The sequence below is a fragment of the Mus musculus genome, chromosome 14 (assembly GCF_000001635.26).
Source record: "Mus musculus strain C57BL/6J chromosome 14, GRCm38.p6 C57BL/6J".
NCBI lineage: Eukaryota > Metazoa > Chordata > Mammalia > Rodentia > Muridae > Mus > Mus musculus.
Genome location: NC_000080.6, coordinates 77,092,677 through 77,112,865, shown reverse-complemented (window position 1 = coordinate 77,112,865; position 20,189 = coordinate 77,092,677). Strand labels below are relative to the sequence as shown.

Genomic DNA, 20,189 nt, shown 5'->3' with positions numbered 1-20,189 from the left:
TAAAGCATACTTTGCAACCTCGGATGGACTTGGCTCTGGTTTCCTTAGCATCTTCTGCCTGTACCTGTTCTTCCACAGTGAATTTTCCTAAAATGATAACTCAAGCTGTTAGCAATCACAATTAAAACCTCAAAAGGAGATGAGTAAACTATAACTTTTATGTGCATATTATGCTAACACACACCTAGACATGCAGCATCTGGTTCAGCCCGGTCTCCAGCTGAGCACAGTGAGCGCTCCCACAGTCTGTAAGCCTAACCATTTCTATTTGAGTAGCTTGTCTGAGTGATGGAACAAAGCTGATATGTTACAGGAGCAGCCATCTGAACTGTTACCTGTGGTAAGCCAGCTCACCTATGCTAAGACTATTAACACCAGGCAGAATGAGATCCCAGCATTAGGCTTTCTATCAGGTATACACTTATAAGCATTAGGAAGGTGAGACGGTGAATTCAAAACTTCTCAATGTTGCTTCTTTGAAAGTCTTTAATCCTACAAGGGAATATTTTAAAACTGTATCTATAGTAATTAATATTTTAGTTTTGCTTCTCTGTAGTTATGATCAACAGAGCATGAAAGAGAGCAATCTTATCTTCAGAGGTGTTTTTACATTCAATTTATTGCCATTGACAAAAAAAATTGCCTTTCAATGTGGAAAAATACCTCTTTGAAGAGCTTTATTTTATGCCTGCCTCATATGATGCTATAACTTTATTTTAGTCACAATATAGGAATAAAGAATTTATAGACTGAAGAGTAAACACAAATCTTATGTACTATAACACTCTAATATATGTTATTTAATAACAAAGGAAAATGATTGCTACCTTCTGGAGAAAGGAGGAAACAATAAAACAGATAATGACATTATCATGAATATTAATATTTAAGGGCTACTTTGAAGACAGTTGTAAAAAAATTCTTAAACAGACAACTATTTATCTCAGCAACTTACATCATTGAAAATCCAATTGTTTCTTCCAAATTTTTAATTTGTAAGATAGTGAATTCAACAGTTATAAACAAGCATTCAGGAAAGCACATTTGAAAGATGCACATACAGTGTTCTGCTAGTTTCCTGTAAACACTGCTTTTGTCTACCTAGTGCTATGCACTATAGACAGGAAGACACTTTAACCAACAGATACCTGATTCAAAACAGAAAAAGAAGGAAGCGGAGGAAGAAAAGGAAAAAGACAATATCTGTCATTGAGACAGGCCTCTGATACTATGTGTGGGCTGTTAAGAGTCCAGAGGAACTTCACAGTATTCTCTCCCACGGTGCTGCAGGCCTGCTCTGTATTTCACTGGCTTCCTTCTCTCTGATCCGCTTTTTTAACTCAGCTGCAGTTTTTTCCAGTTGTTGGATGTTCCATTGCCACTTCCTCCTATTTAACTGAATCTTGTTCATCTGACAATGCAAACGCTTAAGAATTGCATCATATCTCTTATGTTGTACCTGTCAGAAAACAGTGAGCACGAATCAACGGTCATAACAGACACTCGGACTCCTCTAGAGAAAAGCACTCAATTAGAAATAATTAGAATAAATAATCAACAAGAATTATGCTAACAGTCAACATATTACCAATGCTGAAAGTTTTCAACATAAAATGACCATAATACCTTACATTATGGGTACTATTCCCCACCCCCACCTTGTGTTTGTGTGTGTGAAGAAACTGAAAATCAGAGTAATTTGAACACTATTTCAAAGCTTACAAGCTGCAGTGTTTCAAATTCAGCACGGAGATGAATATCTTCTACTTGTCAAAGTCGTTGTCCAATGTTAAGTAAATGTGGCCTAACATTGCCTCTTTATTGGTTCCTATCCGATGAAATGCAGGCTTGATATGTAAACTGTGAGTTTAACTTAAAAGTATGCATTGATAGCACAGCTGATTCTCACCCAGTGCAGTCGGCATGCTGCAGTAATTCACAGCTGCCAGCTGGTAAGACCATGCCCATTCGGAATGGTGAGCAGCTGGTAAGACCATGCCCATTCGGAATGGTGAGCAGCTGGTAAGACCATGCCCATTGGGAATGGTGAGCAGCTGGTAAGACCATGCCCATTCGGAATGGTGAGCAGCTGGTAAGACCATGCCCATTGGGAATGGTGAGCAGCTGGTAAGACCATGACCATTTGGAATAGTGACCAGTGGAGCGGTTCCTGCATCTCACTTCCATTCATGTCCAATAGTGCTGCTGGCCCACATCTCTCCCAGCTTTCTGCACCTCCTCTGGCTCTGAGGCCTTAGCAGTTCATGAGTTATCCGCTGTTTATTACACTCAGTTGAATTTAATTGCTCTAATGTCTGTCTTATCACTAGTTAAGAGACACGGTTCTGTTTTCTCTATCCAGCTTAAAAGATCTAAGCAGTGGTTCTCACCCTTCCTAACACTGGGACTGTTTAATACAGCTCCTCACGTTGTTGTGACCCCCAACCATAACATTGCTTCCATTGCTGCTACAGAACTGTAATTGTGCTACTGTTTGAATTGTAATGTAAATACATGTTTCCTGGTGGTCTTAGGCAACCCCTGTGAAAGGGTCATTCAACCCCCAAAGCAGTAGCAACACAGAGGCTGAGTGCTGGCCTAAGAGATGATGTGGTCTGTTGTTTCCTTGCCATTAAGTAACTGAGAAAATTGCTTCAGAGCCAGACAATGACACACGGCAAGGTGAAGAAGCAGTGAAATGGCAAGTGATGTGGTGTCATGATGTGGTGGCCAGAAGAAGGCAAAGAAAATAAGGCATTTATCTGCAATTTTCTTCTGTTAACAACTGAATAGAATGCATTGTGTACTGCATTGTCATTACCCATTTATCAGTAAAAGAATATTTAGTTTTTTTCTACTTCCTAGCTAGTTATTGTGAATAGAGCAGCAATGAACACGGCTGAGAACGTGTCTGTGAAGGAGGATGTGAGGCCTTGGGGCATGTACCAAGGGTTAGAGCTAGGTCAGATGGTAGATCTACTGCTAGCTTTTCTGAGGCTTTTCCACGCTGACTTCTACAGTGGCCACACCAGTGTGCGGTCTCACCTGTGAGGTCTCCTTTCCTACATCCTCACCCGGCCTTACTGTTAGTTGTTTACTTGATTTCAGCCATTCTGACTGGGGTAAGATGACATCTCAGAGCACTTTTAATTTGAATTTCCTTAATTGCTAAGGATACTGAGTACTTTAAAGACTATTCTTAACAAATTTTATGTCTTCTTTTTCGAACTCCATGCCCTAATTGGACAATTGTTTTTTAACCATTTTGTTTGAGTTCTCTGTATACTCTGATTAGCAATAATTTATTAGATATAGAGTTGGCAAGGATCCCCTCCTACTTTGTGTGTGAGAATGTAAAGACACCACACACTTCAGATACAAGTCTTGGAGGAAACAAACCGAAACTGACCTGGAAGCCTTCTCCCGGAGGCCTAGCTCTCATGGTGTCCAACCATGACAAGAGAGGAAAGAAACTAAAAGTCTTACCCAGCTGTAAACTCTATGAACCGCAGCAGTGACCATCATGGTAAGACATAATCTATGGTGCAAAAGTAACACTCTTATCTCAGGGTAATCAGCAGCCACCTAACTGGACCCAATGCCCGCTCAATGCTTGGAGAGAATTCCGAGATTCACACCTGTCACTGTAAACCTGACCAACTACTTAGAGCTGGTGAGGTCATGGACCCAAGAGAACAACTTACTGATGCTACTTTCCTGAGCCCGTGTAATTCCCAACTGCATTCTGAATATATATCTATATCCACAGATAAGAATAGCTCTTATCCCTCAAAAAGCTTTATTTTGCAGCAAAATGAATATTTCTACATAACTGATAATCTTGTAGAGAACAATGGAATATGTGGTACCTATCCCCAGCAGATACATCTAAATACAACACCTACACCTAAGCTCAGAGACCAAAGTCACAGAGGGAGAAGAAAGATTATAAGAGCCAGAGGACCAGGGTGTGCGCTACAAAATAGTGTTCCCTATATATGACAGAGCCACATTCATGAATTCTTAACAATATGGTCCCCTAAACAAGAGCTACACAGTGAAAACAGAACATGACAATTCAGTATTGACGGGAGACATCTCATAAGGCCTCACTCCTAAAGGAAAAGCTATAGACAATTAATGATCACTAAGAGAGGGAGAATAGGCCTTCTCCAGGGACAAGCTCCCCGCATGTTATCCAGTCCCAAGCAGTCATCCCTAAACAAACATATATTAATAATTACAGAAGAGCTGGTCAAGAAATTGAGAGGGAGTGAGGGGTCCTGGGAGGGCTTAGAGTGGAGAGAGTATGGGGTGGAAAGGATGTAATTATAGTACTCATGTATGCGGATCCTTTAAAAATAATAATAGCATAACCCCCCAATAATATAAAATTAAAAAACAAAACAAAACAAAAAAGTTTCTATATTAGAACTGACTATACAAAGAACACCTATCTCATTTGTCAAAGGCAGAGGAAGTGTCAGTGAATGACGTTCTGAGTGAATGTATCTTGTTGAAGTGGGCATAGCCCTGTCACGGACACCAGTTCTCCATATGGCCAGCCTGAAGAGGAGTACTAAATAGTGTTTGACTGCTTATGAACAACTGACTAGAGTGTTCAAAGACTAACAACTGCTGCTTCCCCCTCCTGAATGTTTATAGCCAGAGACTACTCGGCCACATAGAACCCCCCACCAAGACTAGCTAACCCCTTTTCCTGTATCTAAGGAACATATGGAGGACCTGATTATGGTAATAGTAGGTACCCTTCATTGGAAGTAGCAGACTCCCCAACTTCATCCTGGCTATACTGCACATGTGCTGATGTCCCTAGTCAGGATTTCACAATGCAAACCACATGGGTCAATACTCAAGAAATAGGTTGTGGAAGTTAAACAATTCACATATAATCCAGACAAACTACTTTTAGCATATTCCCAGAACTACACAAACATGAGCACTATCTGTTTTAAAACATTTTCATTATCCTCCTGAGAACACAAATAACCACTAACAATTAATCCCATTCTCCTACCCCATTCTTTGCACTAGGCAACCACTAATCTAATTTTCCTTTTATTTGCATATTTTCAACATTTCATATAATTAGAATCATGCAAGAGGTTTTCTCTGTGACTGGCTTTTATCACCTAGCATAATCTATTTAGGGGTCAGCTATGATGTAGACACTATCAGTACTTCATCTTTTTTATTGCCAAACAATATTCCATTGTATGATGAATCACATTTTACTTTGATTCACCGTCCAAACTGTTGGTGAGCATTTGAGTTGCTTCCCATTTTTAGTTATCATCATCATGCTGTTATGAATATCCATGTATAGGGCTTGATGTGCACATATGTTTTTACCTTTCTTGGCAATGAACAGAGGAATAGAATGCATAAGTCCTGTTTAACCCCTGAAGAACTATCTTCCAGAATGCTGGCAGCATCTTATATTCCTACTCATAATATATGAGGGTTCCTACTTCTATATACCCTCAAAATATTTATTACTATTTGCCATTTTTGTTAACAGCCATCCTTATGTATCTGAGGTGATATCTCATAATCAAACATTTATTATTACATTTATTTGGTGGTAGTGGTGGTGGTGGTATGTATGTGTGTGGGTGTGTGGGTGTCTGTGTGTGTAATTGTCATGGAGCACGTGTGTGAAAGTCAGGAGAAATTGTGGAAGTTGGTTCTCACCTTCCACCATGTGGATTCTGAGAAATAAGCTTGACAGCAAATGCCTTTACTCACTGAGCTTCCTCATCAACCCAATGTTTACCTTAAATAAAGCAATACAATTATGTAATAATAGGGCTGAGATAGACACCTACTATATATATATATATATGTGTATATATATATATATATAGTATAGTTATAAACATATATAATCTCATATAATTATATTATATATGTATAAACACACAGGTGAATACTGCAACAAGTCAGAATGTGGCAGCTTAAGTAAATTCAAAGTATCAAGTTGTCAAATAATCAATTTGCCCAGTATGTGACAATGACTGACTTGCCATGTCAATGTCTAATAGCTGAAGAGAGCTTTGGGGAACAAGGATTCTCAAAACTGCCCCCAGTCTCTCCTTCTTTGTACTTCTCAGTTTTCCTCCTAGGACTCAGACTGGGCCAGGTGCTCACTCTCCCCCAGCTTCTGTCTCTTTCTCAGTCCCTCTAGTAGTACCCAGGAGTTCTTTCCTGTGTTTACAGACTGGAGATTTCTGATAGTAAATCAATACTGTAGACTATTTCATCTTCATAGAAAATAGTTTTAAACACACAAAATAAAATAGAATGACCAAGGGAAGCAATCATGTTGAAATATTACTATGCATCACAGAAGAACTGGAATGGCAATATAAACATTTCATAATACTGATATAATGTTAGTTGTCAACTAACATTTCAAATAAACTGTAATGAATTATATAATATATACATATATTCAATTCTTGTTAATTTTGCAATTCAGATAATGCATGCTACTTAGCAAACCAGGTTCATTAATATGTTAGCAAAACAAAAATGACTTCATATGGATTAAAAATAGATTAATATAGATCCTGACCAGGTAAACAGGGACCTCACTGGAGATCTTTACCTCTCCTTCTGGATCCTCCAAACCCCAAACCCCAGTCTCATCTACAGCTATGCAGCAGACCAACCAGTGGTGGTTGCCTTCCCCCACCCCTGCCCCCTCTCCAAGAGATCACGCAGCTTTTCCACTCCTAACATCTCTCTACATGTACTGCTTTATCTCAGACCCCAACACCATCAGGCATGTCCTGGGACCCAACAGACTATTCAACCAGGGAAGTAGATAGGCTGACTGGAGATCTTCACCTCTCTCCCTTTGCTCCTCCAAATCCAATGCCCAGTGCCACTCCTAACTCTGCCACATAAAGCCTGCTGCAGTCCCCCTTCCTCCCCTGGCCCATCTCCAGTGGGTTGGATTTCCCCTATTAACCTCCTTACCCCACCCATTGCCTTATCCCTGACTTCAACTCTAACAGAAGTCCCTGGGAACCCACAGGCCACTCTCACAAGTGAAGGAAGTAGGCCAACTGAAGATCTTCACCTCTCCCTCCATTCTTCCAAGTCCAATTCCTTGGTATCATCCATAACACTGTAGAAGACCTTTTGCTGTAGCCTTTCCTCACTCTCTGCCCCATTCCCAGGGAACCAAGCAGATTCTGGTAGAACACCCCACTTTCCTCCTTCCCCTCTCTAGCCCAACTCTATTCTTAAGTTCAGTTTCTATTACCTAGAAACACATTTTGGATGGAACCTTCATTGGTCACACCTAACACATCTCTAGACAAATTGCCTACCAGGCAAAACACAGCCAACCAACTCTCCTAAGAACCAGAGAGGAAACAGAAACCAATGAACAAAACACTCACCCAACAAAAGCAAGACCTCATAACAGCACCTAGGATTGCAATTTTCCTAATCCTACATGCCTAGATGCCAGCATAAAAGCACAATCAATAAGACACTAATGTCTCCACGAGAGCCCAGCAAACCTATGACAGCAGCCTTTGAGTATTCCAACATAGCTGAAGCAAAAGAGAAAGACTTTAGAATAGCCTTTATGAAGATGATAGAGGTCCTTAAAAAGTAAATGAATGCATTATTTAAAGAAATCTAGGAAAATACAAACAAATAGTGGAAGGAAATGAATAAAAGAGTTCAAGAGCTGAAAGTAAGAATAAAATCAATCAAGAAAACCCAAACCAAGGGAAATCTGAGAATTAAAAACTTGTGTACTCATACGAGCATGTCAGAGGCAAACCTCACCAAATGAATAAAAAGATAAAAGAGAGAATCTCAGACATTGAAGATGCTATAGACAAAAATAGATATTTTGGTCAAGGAAAATGTTAAATCGACAAACCGCCTAGCATAAAGCATCCAGGAAATCTGGGGCATTATGAAAAGAACAAATCTAAGAATAATAGGAATAGAGGAAGGAGAAACCCAGATCAAAGGCCCAGAAAAAAAGCTTTAACAAAATCATAGAAAAAATTTCCCCAGCCTAAAGAAAAAATGTCTGCCAAAGTACAAGATGCATACAAAACACCAGATGGAATGGACCAGAAAAGAAAATCTCCTCTACACATAATAATCAAAACAATAAATGTATAGAACAACAAATAAGAAGTGCTTCAAGGGAAAAAGAGCAAATAACATATAAAGACAGACCTATGAGACTAACGCTGGACTTCTTAGTGGAGACTTTCAGAGCCTGCAAAGGTATGCTGAAGACTCTTAAAAGGCCACAGACACCATTCCAGACTATTATATACAGCAAAAATTTCAATCACAAAGATGGAGACAGTAAGACATTCTATGATAAACCAAAATGTATGCAGTATCTATCTACAAATCCAGACCTAAAGAAAGTGTTAGAAAGAAAACTCCAACCCAAAGAGGTTAACTACACCCAAGAAAACCCAGAGAATAAATAATCTCAGGCCAGCAAATCCAAAGAAGGGAAGCAAACACACACACACACACACACACACACACACACACATACACACAAACACACACACACAACACATGCATACACACCACCACCACTACTACCCTGATCACCAACACCACCTTCATCACCACCACTACACTACAAGTAACAACAAAATAACAGAAACCAGCAAACAGTGCTCATTGATATCTCTCAACATTAACGGTCTCATTTCCCCAATAAAATGGCATAGACTAACAGAATGGAGGTGAAAATAAGCTCCATCTGTCTGTTACATCCAAGAAACATGCTTTAACATCAAGGATAGTCATTATCTAAGATATTCCAAACAGTGGACTTAAAAAGCAAGCCTGACATAATAGACCTCAAACAAAAACTAATCAGAAAAGATAGGAAAGGAAACTACAAGCTTATCAAAAAGCAAAACAAACAAACAAGAAACAACCAACCAAACAACACCTACAAAGTGGACATTTCAATTTGTGACACCGATGCACCAAACACAAGGGTACCAAAGTTCATAAAAGAAATATTACTACAACTTAAATCACATACTGACACTCACAAGACTGTTATTGGGAGACTTCATTTCCCTACTCTTGACAAGAGACAGGTAACCCAGAGAAGACTAAACAAAGAAATGCTGGAGTTAACTGATGTTGCAAATCAAATAACCTAACATATATTTACAGAATATTTCATCCAAACACAAAAGAATATACCTTCTCCTCAGCACCTCATGTAACTTTCTCCAAAACTGATTACATACTCAAACTCAAAGCAAGTCTCAACAGATACAAGAAAATTGAAGCACACACACACACACACACACACACACACACACACACACACACACACACAAAAACCACAAGACAGTTAAAAACAATCTAGAATAATAAAAGAACTGAAGGAAGTATCAATATCCCCAATATCAAGTTGTACTACAAAACTATAGTAATAAAAACATCCTGATAGTGGCACAAAAACAGACATTTTGATCACTAGAGTTGAAATGAAGACCTAGACATAAATCCACATGCATGGGTATCTGAGTTTTTATAAAGAAGCCAGAAACACACACTGGAAAAAAGGGCAGCATCTTTGACGAATAGTGCTGGCATAACTAAATAGCTACATGCAGAAGAATCCAAATAGATCCATACTTATCACCAGACAAAACTCAACTCTAAATAGACCAAAGACCTCAACATAAAGGCAGACACACTGAACCAGATAGATGAGAGAGTTGGGAATAGCCTTGAACTTACTGGTATAGGAGACAACTTCCTGAACAGAACACTGATAGTGCAAGGACTGAGGTCAACAATTAACAAATGGAAGCTCTTGAAGCTGAGAAGCTGCACAGCAAAGGACAGTCTCATTAGGACAAAGATGCAGCCTGGAATATGGAAAAAGATTTATACATCTGATAGAGGGCTAATATCCAGGATATAGAAAGAACTTAAAAGACTAGCTACCAAATCAAACAAACAAACGAAAAAACGATTAAAAATGGGATACAGATCTAAACAGAGAATTCTCAAAAGCTCAATAGATGAGAAGCCTTAAAAGTCATCAGGGAAATGCAAATCAAAACTACTTAAAGATTTCATCAAACACCAAAGTGACTAAACAATACAAGAAGCAACAACTTATGCTGGGAAGGATGTAGAACAAGGGACGGGCTCATCCCTTGAGGTGGGAATACAAAAATCCACTATGGAAATCAGTGTGGCAATTCCTCAGGTGGATGTGAATGAATCCACCTCAAGATTCAGCTATGCAGCTCTTGGGCATCTACCCAAAGGACACTTCCTCCTGCTCCAATATGCTTATTGCTGCTCTACTCATAATATCTAGAAATTGTAAACAAAGTAAATATCCCTCAACAGAAGAATGGATAAAGAAAATATAGTCTATTTACATAATGGAGTATTATCCTGCTATTAAAAAATGCCATCATGTAATTGCAGGTAAATGAAAAGAACTAGAAAAAATATTCCCGAGTGAAGTATCCCAGCCACAGAAATACTAATATGGCAGGTATGTGTTTACATGTGGATATTAGCTACTAAGTCAATGATAAGCAAGCTACAGTCTGTAGGATCACAGAGCTTAGGGGTAGAGTAAGGGATAAAATGGGTATACAGATCTTGTTAGGACAGGATAATAGAATAGTTATGGAAGGATAGGGACTGAAAGGGAGGATCAATGAGAGGGGAAAGGGAGAGGTGGATGAAGGAGAGAATACAGGAAGAGTATTGTTCAGCTTGCTCAGCTAAAATTAAGGGACACTTAAGTGGTAATATGGAAACCTAATACAATTCCTGAAAAAAAAAGATATCTAAAGGAATTCTATATGAAACCAACAAATAATGGAAATGACATAATCCCAACTTACTAAATAGATTAAATAATGAAACTGTATCTAAAATAAGCTTTTCAATATATCAAATTTCTTTAAAACAGTGTAGATCTGTATAGTGTGCTTTCTGTTGCTGTGATAAAACACTCTGACCAAAAGCAACTGAAAGGAAAGAGTTTCTCTGGTTCATCTGTCCAGTCACAAGTCCATCAGGTAGGGTGGTCAGAGCAAGAGCTCAAGGCAGGAACTGAAGCTGAGGCTATGGAGGAATTCATTTCTTCAACTGAGGGTCCTGCTGCTTACTGCCTTGCTCCTCATGACTTTTCCAGCATGCTTTCTTTTACCTCCCAGAGCCACCCACACAAGGGTAGCACCGCCCACAGTGAGATAGCCCCTCCTACATCAATCAGTGATCAAGAAAATGCCCCCACAGACTTGCCTACAGGTCAAGAACACTGAGGTGTATGTAATTGACTTGATTTTCATACATGTATCAAATCTTGTGATAACGTGGCTTCTAGCAAGGTATTTTCCATAAAGGAGAAGCAGTGACTCACATAAATTACCTATCTCCTTGAAAGTTTGCTTTTTTTTGTAATAATATGGGATACCTGACTCTAAGATGCTAACAATGTTAAATTTCCAAGCTTGCAGACTGAAAAGGAGTTTTGGCCTAGGGGTGACTTCATGAAGAACAGGTCACCTGGTAAGCTTCTTAAAGTCCCTCCAGGTGGTATTATGACTGATAGCTGTAGTAAAATGAAAAGGATGGGAACAGAGAAAAAACTGGCAAGGTGTGAAGGAGAAGGCAGGAAGATGGGTTGAAGACAGGAGAGGCAGAGAGACTATGTAAGTGGAGAAATGCAGATGAGTAGGTGCAGGAAAGAGAGAACTAGCAAGATGTATATATTCTGATGAGACAAAAGCAAATCCACCATAGCTTGACAGTGTACAAAACTGCAAATAACTATAACATACTCAACAAGAAGGAATAACTAAATCTCTAATTAACTCATTAGGCAGAGGAGGGGGGGTGAACGGTGGTGGGGGAGACAAAAACATGACAAACAACAAAAACACCATAAAACCAAAACTTATAAACCTAGATACAAAACAACCAAAAACAAATGACTTGCAATAGAAGACACTGGTCCCACTTTTTCACTCAGTGAAATATGAAATTCCTGCCTTTCCTAGTAATGTCATTTGTAGCACTTTTCACAGGAGATGGGATCAACTGTTCCAATGAAGCCGGTGTGGCCTTCCAGATAGGCACTTCTGTAAATGTACATCTGGCTTTGGATCCTAAGGCAGGGCAGTCATGGTGACTACAGGTCTGGCATCCACTGCCCACTACCGGCTGGGGTGGGCATGTCAGGCTCTTTCTGGGAGCAGTAGTAGGGAGAGGACAGTCCTTTTACAGCAGAAACTCATGGGTGGTGCAGCTTCTGTGGGCTGACTGCCAGCATGCACACACTTTCTAGGCTGGTTCAGAGATGACGCACAGGGAGTGTCCCAAACTGTGGCCCCTGCTGCAGCTGCTGAGCTGCAGTGTGTCAGCACTCACTCACTTCACTGTCCTTAGGTCTTTAAGGATGAGTGGCAGGCATGGCAGCAGTTGCTAGTCTGAGCAGGATAGTGGTCTAGGTGTATCTGTTTCACTTATTATAACCATCCATTTGTTCAGAAGTGGTTTGACTATGTCCTGATACCTTCAATCAACTTCTAAGCAATTCAAGAAAAGTACTCCTTTATTCATCCACATGTTTTCCACTTCAAGTCTTTTGCAGGATCATTTCCTTACTGCATTAAAAATGTTATTTATCATTTTTATGCAAATCAAAATGACCCTGAGATTCCATCTTATACGCATCAGAATGGCTAATATAAAAGGAAAAAACAAACTCAAGAGACAACACATGTTGTTGAGGATGTGGAGCAAGAGGGAACACTCCTCCATTGCTGGTGGGAGTGCAAACTTATACCACTCTGGAAATCAATTTGGCAGTTTTTCAGAAAATTGGGAATACGTCTACCTCAAGACCCAGCTATATCACTCCTGAGCATATACCTAAAAGATGCTCCACCATCCCACAAGGACACTTGCTTCACTATGTTCAAAGCAGCTTTAAAAATAGTAGCCAGAAACTGGAAACAACAAATATGTCCCTCAACTGAAGAACAGATACAAAAAAAAAAAAATGTGGTTCTTTTACACAATGGCGTATTACTCAGCTATTAAAAACAAGGACATTCCAAAAAAAAAAGCTGGGTGTGGTGGGGCACGCCTTTAATCCCAGCACTCACTCAGGAGGCAGAGGCAGGCAGATTTCTGAGTTTGAAGCCAGCCTGGTCTGCAAAGTGAGTCCCAGGACAGCCAGGGCTATACAGAGAAACTCTGTCTCGAAAAACAAACAAACAAAAAACAAAACAAAACAAAAAAAAAAACCAAGGACATTATGAATTCTGCGGGCAAATGAATGGAACTAGGTAACATCATCCAGAATGAGATAACCTAGACCCAAAAGGACATGCATAGTATATACTCACTTCTAAGTGGATATTAGCCAAAAAGTACAGAATACCCATGCTACACTCCACAGACCCAAAGAAGCTAAACAAGAAGGATGACCCAAGCAAGGATGCTTGAATCTCACTTAGAAGGGAGGATAAAATAGTCATAGGAGGCAGATGGAGAGAGGGAACTGGGTGGGAGAGGGGATGGGAAGGTGTGTGTGTGTGTGTGTGTGTGTTTAGGATCAAGTGTGGGGAGAGATAGAAGAGAGAGGCAAGGGCCAAGAGAATGAATGGAAGTTAGTGGCTGGCTGGAGTAAGAGTGTGGGGGTGGGGCAGGGGGAGGGCATCTTTAGGACATGCCAGAGACCTGGGATGGGGAAGGTTCTCAGAAGTCTATGAAGTGACTTTAGCTGAGACTCCTAGGACTGGGGATATGGAACCAGAAGTGGCCACCTCCTGTAACCAGGCAGGACCCCCAGTGAAGGGATAAGGAACCAACCCACCAACAACACTTTTGGCCCAAAATTTACCCTGTCTACAAGAAATGCAGGGACAAAGATGGAGCAGAGACTAATGGAATAGCCAACTAATAACTGGCCCAACTTAAGGCAAGTATCAATCCCTGATGCTATGAATGATACTCTGCTATGTTTGTAGACAGGAGCCTATCATAACTGTCCTCTGAAAGGCTTCATCTAGCAGCTGACTGAAACAGATGGAGAAACAGACAAACATTGGGGGGTGGGGGGGAAGCTCACAGAATCGTACGGAAGAGTTGGGAGAAGGATTGAGGGACCCAGAGAAGATATGAACTCCATAAGAAGACCAAGAGAGTCAACTAACCTGGACCCTTAGAGCTCTCAGAGACTGAACCACCAAACAAAGAGCTTACACCGGCTAGACCTAGGCACCCTCCAAATAAATGTACCAAACTTACAGCTCAGCCTCCACGTGGGTCCCAAACAACTGGAGCAGGGGCCTGTTTTGGATCCCATTCCTCTCACTGGACTGCCTTGTCTGGCTTTAGTAGGAGAGGATGCATCTATCCTGCAGACACTTGATGTTCCAGGGTTAGGTGATACTCAGGGGAGGGCTCCACCCTCTCAGAGAGGAAGGGGAAGGGGATGTTGGGGTCAGGGACTGTGTAAGAGGGGGGCTGGGAGGAGAGGGGCAGCGATCGAGATGTAAAATAAATAAATTAATGAATAGGGGAAAAGAAGGCTATTTAGCATTTCTTAGTGAAAATACACTGGAAATGAGGTTTATCAGCTTGGCTTATTTGAAAATTTCATTATTTCACCTTTACTTAAGAAAGAGCATTTCATAAAATATAAAATTCTTAGTCAATAGGTTTTTTCATTTTAATACTTCAACATGCTTTCTGTTGTTTACTAGCCATCAGTGCTTTTGACTTTAAAAATCATTTATCATCACTCTTGTGTAGTTAATGGTTTTATGCCTGCTGTAAAGTCTGTTCTTTATATTTAGTTTTAATAACTTTAATGACCTCAGATACTTTTTACTCTATTTATCCTGTTTTGAATTTACTGAGTTTCTTAAATCTTCAAGATATACTTTATTTCATGTTTAATTCTTGGCCAATATTTCTTCAAATTTTTTTTAGGTCTCATTTTTATCTCTTTTTGTTTCTGGAACTAAAAGTATACAGATGTCAAACTGTTTAATCTGGCTCCAAGGTCTCTGGGCTGTTCCAATTTCTTTATTTTTTCACTCCTCTTTCTCTCAGTGCTTTGACCAGTGACTTGAACTGTGCTCTAGATTAGAGAAAATCTGTGTTCTGTTGTGTCTAATCTATTAATTCCATTTTTCATTTCAATAATTCCTCTTGTCCATTCTGATTTGTGTGGTTCTGTTACTTGATAGTTCTCTTCGCTCATCATACCCATCAGGACACTGACATTTTCCCTGTAGAATGCTTAATAGCAGTTCTCACTCTCTAGCAACTGCCAAGACAAGCAGAACTGTATTTTCAGCACGCACATATTCCTCTGCTACAAGAGGACCGTTTTCTCTTTCTTCACATCTACTACTATTTTATTATTAACAAATAGGAGTCATATGTTGCAAACTCTGAATTTTATTATTTTTTCTGAAAGTATTGAGTTCTGTTCTAAATTCAATTAAACTATTGGTGAACGTCTGAATTTGTAAGATTTTAATACTTAGTAGAGTATCTATTTCTGTTTTGTCCTGAGATTTAGGTCTTTAGACCAGCTGTTGTCTTAGTTATTATTATGGATGTTATAATTTGAATGTAAATGTCCTCACAGGCTCATTTTGAATATTTGTTTCCCAGCTCATGACATTGTTTTGAGAGACTGTAGGACATTTTGAGCATGGAAGCTACCTGGTTGGCACAGGGTAATAATGGTGGCCCTTAAAGAGTTTCAGCCTGGTCATCCCTCCAGCAGGAGATCTCTGTATCCAGTGTACAGGCAAGATGTGAGGAGTGCCAACTGCATGTTCCTAATGCTATGAACTCTCTGTGTCTTCCCTGTCATAAAGGATGTATTAGTCAGGGTTCTCTGGAGTCACAGAGCTTGTGGAATGTCTCTCTATATTAAGTGAATTTATTGTAATGACATACAGTCTGTAGTCCAACTAACCCAACAATGGTCAGCTGTGAATCGGAAGTCCAAGAATCTAATAGTTTCTCAGTCCCATGAGGCTAGTTGTTTTACCTGGTCTTCTGTATAAGTTGGAATTCTGCAGAAGTAGGTTCCAACAGATGTGCTGGCAAGTAAGTGCAAACAAGCAAAGAAGAGTGAATTTCCTTCTACCTTGCCTGGGCCTAAGGTTTTCATGGCCACTATACCTCAAGATCTCCATGTCAAGATCTGGGTCAGAAGCCTGTGTCTTCCAGCATCAAGATCTGGGTCACAGGTGTGCCCTCCACTCCTGGATTATAGTTCATTCCAGATGTAGTTAAGCGGACAACCAGGAGTAGCCATCACAAAGGACCATACCCCCTGAACTGGGAGGCAAAGATAAACCCTTCCTCCTTTAAGTTGCTTCTTTCACGTATTTGGACACAGTGAGGTGAAAAACAGTTGTCTTTACTACTAGGGCTCCACAGTAGCAGAAAACTTCTCTTAAGAGCAGATGCTGAAATCTCAGCTCAACAACATTCTAACTTTGTTTCCAATTGAGGACCTTGGAATTTCATTCACATATGCAGTTCAAATTACAGATATAGCTTTGTAAGGAACTAATATTGAAAATGTGAGGTTCCTTGTAAGGCCAAATTTAGTATTGACCCAAATAACATCATGAGGAAGCAAGTTTATAAAACAGTATGAAATTATTTTAAATGTAGGACATTTTTGTTCATAATTATTAAGAGAAAGTATATTACTAAAAACTTAATATTAAGAGAAAGTAACAGAGCCTAGATCTAGTACTAATGCCTGGTGCAAAGGATTTTGTGCTATGGTGTTTACTCCAACAGTTCTTTTAATAATGAAATTGGTTAAATGCTCATTAGTTGTGGTAGGGTGATAGAATCTAAGGTGTAGCAGCAATATTCTGGCAGCTTTATAGCAATTAAAATATATATCATATATAGTTTTTTGAAAATAATAGGAACCAAAAATCAATACAATAATAATAATAATAAATTAATAGTCAACATTTGTAATTTCTACTGATTAATAATTTTTTACCACATTATCTTGCCAGAGGCATCAGATTCCCCAGAGCTGCAAGTCACAAGCAGTTAAGAGGTGATATGTATGCTGGGAACCACACGCAGGTCCTCCATAAAGGCAGTAAGAGCTTTAACCCTTGAACCATCTCTCCAGTCCTGCTTGGACAGCTCTTTTATCACCAATAAATACATATATGACCAATAAATAGATTTAAACATGTTCAGTGTCTTTAGACATCATGGAAATGCAAATTAAAACTACTCTGAAATTCCATCTCACCCTGGTCAAATGGTATCAAGAGAAGATACAACAGGAAACACTAGAAATGCTATGGGAAAGAGGAGCCCTTATTTATTGCTGGCAAAAATACAGCTTAGTATAGCCACTATAGGGAACAGAGTGGATGCTTCTCAAAGTATTAAAAATAGAACTTCTATCATCCCTGGCCATACGCACAAGGGCTCATCCTATTGCAGAGATTTATACAGCCATGTTTATCACTACTTTTTATCATAATGATAAAGAAAACAGATGTCTAAGAACATATGAATGGATAGTATAATGTGGTATATATATATACACACACACTCACAATGAAAGTTTATTAAGTTAAACAAGAAAAATGAAATTATGACATTTATGTACAAATATATAGAACTGGAAAATATTATCATTAAGTGATATAATCCAAGCTCCAAATGACAAATACCAGACTTTATCTCCCATATATAGATCCAAGCCTGTAACTGTTAATTATGTGTCTCAAGGTGAGGATAAATATAAAAGCCAGGAAATTAGAAAGGGGCCAAGAGGCTGGAGAAAAGAGCCTTTAATGGAGGCATGGGGAGACAAGAGAACAAAGTAAAGGGGATTACTGGGGTGAAAGTGCACAGAGGTGAAAGGGATGGGAGATGAGGGAGGAAGAAGGAAGGATGGCTATCCAACATGAAATGCATGCGCAAATCACACTAGAAACCTAAACTGTAAGGTAATTTGAAAACAAAATAAAATATTGTTTAAAAAGAAAATACAGGAAAAAATTGTTGAATTGAATGCTCATTTATTTGTTGCTGATTTTTGGTTGTTGTTTAGATATACATGCTTAAATAATTAATTAAGTATTTTCATGTCACATACTCATGGGTTTCCATTTGTTTAACATGTCCTTATCTTTTTCTTCCTATTTTTACGTCTTACAAATATTTCTAAGAGCTGCTCATCTTCTCTATTGCTATGAAAGTAAAAATACTTAACCAACGAGTTTATGAAGGTATTTTTGTCTTTTAAAATGTTTAACACAACTAAAATTATTCTTGTATTTCTTGAATACTCTTAAGAGAGTATGCATAGGTATATGAGATGGAAATTCCACCTAGCACTCTGCACATAGTTAGCCAATGTTGTGTTTATTTGTGTGTGGAGGGGATGGGCATGGTGCAGTGTGGTGTGCCGTGATGCATATGTGTGGGCGAGTGCATGCCACAATGGCTCATGTGTAGAGGTCAGAGGATAACCTGAACTCAGGTTGTGGGGCCTGGCAGCAAGCACCCTCAGCTGCTGAGCCATCTCACTGGGAGTCTAGCTTACTTCACTTCTGCTATTCCTGCATGGGGACTGCTTCCACATCTCTTCTCGGTTTCATTAGTTGCTTTTCATTTCTTTTCATTTCTCTTCTTTTCTTTTCTTTCTTTTCTTTGTTTGTTTGTTTGTTTTGTTTTTCGAGACAGGGTTTCTCTGTAGAGCCCTGGCTGTCCTGGAACTCACTTTGTAGACCAGGCTGGCCTTGAACTCAGAAATCCGCCTGCCTCTGCCTCCCAAATGCTGAGATTAAAGGCGTGTGCCACCACGCCTGGCTTCATTAATTGCTTTTCTATTTTCATACCACTCATGTACTACCTTACTACTTATAACATTCTAATAAATTATTATACAAATAATAGATAAAAGAATATTACAGAACAAAAATAAACAAAATGCCTACTCTAATTTGAATACCTACTAAACTATAAGATAAAATCAGTGTTTTATGTACTGAAAGTGTATAAAGGTAAAGACTTTTTAATCTTCAGATTATTTAGATGTTTTCATATCATGCCATTAGTTACAAATAAGTTAAAATAAACATTTTATTTTCTAAATTGTGTTAAAGGTAAAAAATATTTTCCATACTTGGTCTCTGTCCATACAAACCAGAATGACAAAGTCTAGGGCGCGACCTGGCATGTTAGGAATGAGCTTCCCTTTTGTTTTCATTGCTGCTTTATTTTGGTTTGGAGACAGAGTCTCACTCTGCAGCCTAGACTAGCTTGGAACCTGTGCAATCCTTCTGCCTTAGTATCCCAAATGCTGGGATGATCAGCAAGAACTCAACTTCATCTTCATTTTATCTATAGTTGTTTTGAACTTGACTCTTGAAAGTTGCAAATATCAAACCAAGACATGTTGAACAGCAATGCTTTTTAATGGCCTTTAGTCTATTTTCAAGATTCCAGTGTCTAGAATGGTCATCCCTTTAAACCATCTAAGCCTCTGCTCTCTAGCCATTAATTAGGTACTAAGTGATAGGCAGAATGAGACCTGGAGGAACTGGAGAGAATTCTAAGTCAGATGTCTTTTTGGACCAGGTACTGCTTTATAGACTGGCTTCAAACTCTGTTCTTCCAAGTGCTAGCATTATATAGGCATGTTTCATCCCATGAAGTGTTTAATGTGATCACTTGCTTTGTTTGAATGCTTTCACATGTTTTAATGGAGTGTTATCTCTTGTTATATTTTAATGGCCTATAGTCAAGTTCTTTCTTGTTCCCTAGCTGTTTTGAAAATCAAGAGTAAACTGTGGAAATACAAAGATGGTATAAGTCTAGACATAGTCTCATGAAATATTTAAATATAGATAATTAAGACTCACCTCTATTTCTTTTCTTAATTTTTCATGTGTCTTTTTCTCTTCTTCCACAAAAGACGTTTTCTCAGTGATTGACTCTTTTACTGTCATAATTTTATTCTTTATCTCTGAAATGTCTTCCTGGATATTTGTAAAATTTAAAAGATACAAATCAAAATGAATCTTCCAAGACTTTTTCAGGGCTTTCCTAATTTATGGAAACTAGCAAAATCA

The 20,189-nt window shown here is 39.0% G+C and overlaps 1 protein-coding gene across 3 annotated transcripts in view; it reads right to left on the bottom strand.

Moving 5' to 3' along the window:
- Nucleotides 1–602: 602 nt before the first annotated feature.
- Nucleotides 603–20,189, bottom strand: part of Ccdc122 (coiled-coil domain containing 122) — a 75,492-nt gene continuing 55,905 nt past the window's right edge. For 2 of the 3 annotated variants that reach the window (NM_001310648.1, NM_175369.4), the window contains 2 exons: nucleotides 19,980–20,096; nucleotides 603–1,459 (listed from right to left, as the gene is read on the bottom strand). In NM_001310648.1, coding sequence (NP_001297577.1) covers nucleotides 1,262–1,459; nucleotides 19,980–20,096 — 315 coding nt within the window. In that variant the 3' untranslated portion in view covers nucleotides 603–1,261. The remainder of the gene's footprint in view (nucleotides 1,460–19,979; nucleotides 20,097–20,189) is intronic. The other variant, NM_001310649.1, reaches the window with a different exon arrangement.